This window comes from Leuciscus leuciscus (genome assembly GCF_965113295.1).
Source record: "Leuciscus leuciscus genome assembly, chromosome: 11".
Taxonomy (NCBI): domain Eukaryota; kingdom Metazoa; phylum Chordata; class Actinopteri; order Cypriniformes; family Leuciscidae; genus Leuciscus; species Leuciscus leuciscus.
Window position 1 is genome coordinate 32,996,038 of NC_138735.1, and position 5,843 is coordinate 33,001,880.

At 36.4% G+C, this 5,843-nt stretch overlaps 1 protein-coding gene across 1 annotated transcript; it reads left to right on the forward strand.

Annotated features, from left to right (window-relative positions):
• Nucleotides 1-463: 463 nt before the first annotated feature.
• On the forward strand, nucleotides 464-2,995 carry LOC309508735 (uncharacterized protein). Its single transcript, XM_082183199.1, has 3 exons — nucleotides 464-1,239; nucleotides 1,538-1,746; nucleotides 2,515-2,995. The coding sequence occupies exons 1-3, from the start codon at nucleotides 873-875 to the stop codon at nucleotides 2,725-2,727; spliced, it is 789 nt and encodes a 262-aa protein (XP_082039325.1). The 5' UTR covers nucleotides 464-872; the 3' UTR covers nucleotides 2,728-2,995.
• Nucleotides 2,996-5,843: the final 2,848 nt, after the last annotated feature.

A 5,843-nucleotide genomic window follows, 5' to 3' on the forward strand; every position in this document is an offset into this window, starting at 1 on the left:
AGGTCATTTTCTGTCGCATTTCAGATTGAACTTCACACTGTGAGAGACGGCAGAACGCGCATCATGTTTATTTTCTTTATTTTACGAAAAGCAGAACATTTAGTTTTTATGATGAGTGTACACAAATAAAAATAGATATTTAACAGTTTTGAAAAATTTATAAAACTTGCCTGTATGGTATTTGCCTGTAAGTTATTTGAGCATCTTTTGCACTGATAAGAAAAAAAGTGAGGCGATCGAACCGGCGCAACCGCTGACCCCAGGGGGTTAAAAAGATCAATTTACTTGAGAAACAATATCACATAAAAGTTTGCTTTCCAGTGGAAACTCGCACTGTGTCCTAGTCCTAGGCGCTAATGGGGAATGACTCAGCATGACCGGAGACTGAAACACGTGTTTAAACTTGACAATAGTATTGCACCTAGAAAGCATGTCATCCAAATCTTCGTCTTCAGGAACTGTTTTGTTTGAGTATGTGATAGCGGTAAGAAAGCGATTTACTATAACTTGTGAAGCTAAGCGTTTTAAGAAGTGTGTGGATCCGTGTCCAAGATTTTTGCGACTCCATGACACACATGACTTGTGCGTTACTTGTTTGGGTTTGCTTGCACCGTGAGCCTTTTATTGACCACCATAAGCAGTGCAGCTCTAAAGAGTAGTAACCTACTTACTCACTAACATAATAAAATGGAATAGCACCATATCTCTGACATTACACACAATGTACACTAAATCCAATCACTGTAAGCGTTAATTTATCTGAATGCACCTTCAGGTATGATCAACAAAACCAAAGTGTGGCTGCATGCACCAGTGATGTGATTCAAGAACAGAATGAGACTCAAGTAAGACAAACTCGACGATCTGTGGAGATGGAGAGGATGAAGACAGCAATAGCCAATCTTGAGGAGGAGCTGGAAAAAAATGCCAAAGATATAGAGGAAATTGAGAAAAACAATCAAATGAAAAACTCTGAGATACAGAAATGCACTGTGAATGTTTCTGGAAAAAACCACAGTGTTGGTATTCTGTCCTCCTTGGTGCCACATTTTCCATCCTTTATTAATTCCATCTATAATGCTATCACTGCGCCTGGTGTTGATGGTCAAAACCACGATCTCAATGCCGAACTGTCTCGTCTCACATCTGAAAAGAGAAAACTGCAAAACAAAGAGAACAAACTCCATGTCGAACTGATAGACCTTCAGCTGAAGTTGGACAGTTCCAAAATAAAGCAGGGTAAGTGTCTGGTTTTATAGTTTAGAAAACAGATCTACTCTTTATTATATCTTCATTTAGGTTCTGGCCTTTGCTAATGCAGTACTTCAGATGTAACTGTGCTTACATGAAATATCTGAATCATCTGAACATACATAGAAATGTTAAAACATTTGAAAGAATAAATATAAAGTAAATGGCATCTGTGCGTGTGCCAGAGTATCATGCTGTTTACACATTCACTAACACAAGTTTAAACGGTCTGAGCGCTTAAACTGATCTCTCAGAAGTCAGAATCTGCTGTATGTTGTTTCCCCAGGTGTCATCCAAGCCAGCCCTTCCCACCTGAAGAATGTTCAATCCTGTCTTTCTCAAATCCAGAAAATTCTGGTTCAGCTTAAAACATTTTGGGAGAAAGTGGGATGTGAGCTGGAGCGTCTGAAAAACAAGACCTTTGTTGATGAGGCCCTCATTGATGATCCTGACATGAGGGACCAGTTTCTGCAATCTATTGAAATGGCAGTAAAGGTAATTTAAAGTTGCCCTTGATTTATTATTCTTATTTAAAGTCTTTAATCTCTCCCTATTCTAAATATTTTGCACTATATGGTGTTTCAGCCAATTTTGTGTAGTCCTAATTCTGAGTGAACAGTGTCATTTCCTAAGTAGATCACTTTTTCATACTTATAATTATATTTTAAACTCATAATTATTTTTAGAGTACTGATGTACACCTGATGTTCCTATATTGCCTACAAGCCAAAGTAGACTGCAATAAAAAAAAAACGAAAAAAAAAAACCCGAGATAATCTGTTCCTCAGATCTCTTCCCTGAGTGCAGAAACATGGCCGTTGTGTTTCAAGAAACGAATGTATTTTCCAAGGTTAGGTACAAACTGTTCTGGTCAGATTTATTGGCACCCTTGGTAAATATGAGCCAAGAAGGCTGTGAAAATAAGTCTTCATTGTTAATCATTTTGATCTTGTATTTAAAAAATGTTCAAAAAACGAAATCGCATTATGATTTTTTTTTTTCAAAGGATAGGCTTTGGTGAGTTTTTTTTCTTTTTTCTTTTTACAATGCAGATTTATTTTCCCAGCTTTTCCCCCTCATATTTACCAAGGGTGCCAATAATTCAGACCCGGACTGTACTGTATAGTATATGCAATGACTTTCATTATGTAGAGTGTAGTTAATGAGTGAGACAATTGAGTGATTTTGGGAATATATTGAGTTTATGTGAATGTATTTTTAGTAAACATGCTGTAAAAAAATCTTGTGCCTTTAATCTTTCAGTTTTGGAATACATTTGGTCAAAACTGTCAGAAAGCAAGTAGAATCTTAAACGTTCAGTCTAAGGATGCTTATCAGTTCCTGGAGACCAATCCTTCCTCACTCTCGGAGAGCCACTGGGAAGAGCAGTATAAGAGTGTGATGAAGAAGCTGAATCAGATCAACTCCCAGGAACCGTCCACAGCCGCCATCACTGAGTGGCATTCAGATATCTGATGCTTCCTCTCACACTTAAATGCTCCTTACAGTGATATTTAATACATACAGCTTTTTTGTCATTTTAACTGCTTTAACTGTTTTAAAAAATACAATTAAATAAAAACTTTTCTTATTTGTTCAGTTAAAATTCAGTAACTATTCTTTGTCAATTTGATGTTATGGATGTTATTTCTATTTCTCGATTGTGTCTTTGGTTAAAATTGCTTTCATCATGTAAGAGCTTGTGGTCTGGCCACATGACTTATGTCAATGTAACACAATAAAGACAAAAGACATCAAAACATTTCATTGTAGCCAAATCATTCAGAATTCAAATCATTCATTATTATTATTATTATTATTCATACATTTGCCAAATTACCAAATTTTTTACAATGAAGGGCCAAAACTCCAACTTCACTGAGGTCTGTGGGCTGAAAGTAAAAGTTGCATTATATCAAACTGTTGTAATTAATTTAAAGTCTTAACATTTTTTTATTTAAGTTTTCTAGTAATGAAACTATTGCTGTTATTAATAATGTTTTAGTTACTTTTTAAACGCCAACTGACTTTTTAAAATTGAAATAAAATAAAAAGAATCTTGAACATTTAAGAAACTAAGGGGCGGTTTCCCGGACAGGGTTTAAATTAAGCCAGGAGAAGGCCTTAATCTAGACTAGTTAATCATGGATTAAAAAATGTCTTTCTGAAACACAGATTAAGTACAGATTACTAACACCTGGACTATGGAGTCCTTAACTAAAATAAACCAGATTAATCTTAAAATCTTAAAATTTGCATTGAACTGAGAAGTAAATGAATGGAAAACAATGGCAGCAGAAAAAGACTGCAATTAAAAAAAAAAGAAACTGCACACATAAGCTGTGTAATAAAAGAAAAGGAAAATAACACAAAACTGATTAATCGTTGGTTCTTTCAGCAGCTGTCGGGATCAGTCTGGACAGTTGCAGAAGTCCTGGTCAGGCCAGTGTGCACATCGATGGACAGGAGTTGTCCCATATTCGACTTCAATTAAGTTATTCAACTGTGCTCGTAGTGATAGCTATAGGCCTATTTAAAAAAGAGCTTTCAAGTCATATCCCACCACACAGGTGTAAGAGTTGGGTAACTCACAACTATGGATTTTCCATGCACACTTGAGTTTTGTTTATTAACCAATTAGACTTTAAAATTTAGATGTTTGAAAACCGCATAACTGACCCCAAACCAGCCCAATTTTTTTGCCCAAATCCATTTTTACCCACACAATCAAATTCAAAACCACCTCGCCAATCTGGCAACCCTGATGTGCAGGTTTCTGCAGTTTTGTTATTGCTGCCATCTTCTGGACGCCAGTTGGCAGTGCAGGATGAATAAAGGTGAAATGATGGCATAAAGAATCACATGCACAGCGTGAGATTTGTGAAAGTGTACACAAGATTGCATGATTAAATTTGCATGACCAAGAGAAGATTTGTAAAGGTGTAAAAACACTTTCAATTTTAAGAAAAAAATATTTGCAGCATTTTACTGTTATTTGTAAGTGTAATTCATGTATTGTGAAACTGCAGCTTCATGCTAACCTAAAATAAATATGATCTGTATTTTTATGACTTCCATTTTTCTCCTTTGTGTAAACAACATTTTTCCACAGGTGTAAACACACCGTGTCCTGATTGGCTTATGATCCGATCTGCTTGATCGGATCATGGTGATCGCATGTTAATGCCAGGTGTAAACGCAGCCTCTGATATTCCCAACCATGACCAGTTTTACAGGCATTTAGATAAGTCATCCATGTAAAGATTAAAAAGAACAGGGGACAAAATTCCTCCATTGCTAACCCCAAAAGGTGCAGAAACTGTATTGCCCCATTTTACTTGCATCATCACCATGGTGGGCATACCAATAAGCCCGAATTCTCAGAATATATTCCAGCACCCCTCTTTGTCTCATTTAAAAAAATAAATGTTCATGGTTAACTCGATCAAAAGCTTTAGATGCATCAATAAAACCAAACTGGTTATCTGTAGAGTTAATAAACACATTTATCCTAATTTTGCACACAATTAAAAAGATTACAATGATCTCCACAACTCCGCAATATGATCTACTCCAGAAACTCCATCTAGACTAGAGTACATGGAAGAGATATCCTGCAATTATTAGAAGTTCTCACTTCTTTCCAAAAATCAGCAATATTATTATTTAACAACTTCATGGCCATAGAATCAGCCCTCAGGGTTTGCTCATTTTTACAAATAAAGCGAATGGCATACTTATATCTAGCATTAGCAAGTTTCTTAAACTCAAGCTCAGGCTCTTGTCTGGGTCTGCCCGCCATAACCCATAATTTGGAAGCTTCCCTGGCTTCGGCGTGGTTCTGTCAGGACCGCTATCGTCAAATACGATTGACAATTAGCATACAGTTAGGATTGGCGGTCTGATTCTGTTCTGGGCGGCCTAGCATGGATAAGAGCAGGAGAGCAGCAATAACCATCCAATAGGGTAAACAGAACAGAACCAACATGAATGTTTGCAAATATATTTAATTCAAGATTTTAAAGTACAACATAATTCGAGAATTTATTCTGATTAAAGGGGAATGAGAGGGCCAAACCCTGACTGGAGACAGGAAGAGCTGGGGAGGGAGGAGGGTAATCAGCTCCTGAGAAACACGATATCTGCTGATAATACTGAAGGAGCTTATAGTATATGTATACAGTGATAGAGTCGTATTCCTATACGTAGAGGATCATCTGAGAGTCACTGATACGAGCTCGATTAACGTGGATTGATTACTCTGCCACATACTCGCTCCAACCAGGTTTAATATTATTTACCTTACTCTTATATTTAAAATATGGCTTACAATCATTCAAAACATTTACCATATCTTTATACAGAGAGCAGATATCCCTCCCATGATTTACGTCTTTACAGTTAACATCGCTACACATTATTGCATCCTTGGGTAAACAGATAATATTATCTGTACCAACATAATAAGCTCAAAGGTCCTCCTTTTTTAAGTTCTGACCTACAGACTTGATAGTTAATAAAATCGCAGTAGTATAAAGCAAACACTTGGCCTTGAGCAGAGTTAATTCTGAGTTAAATGTTAATTTTAAAAA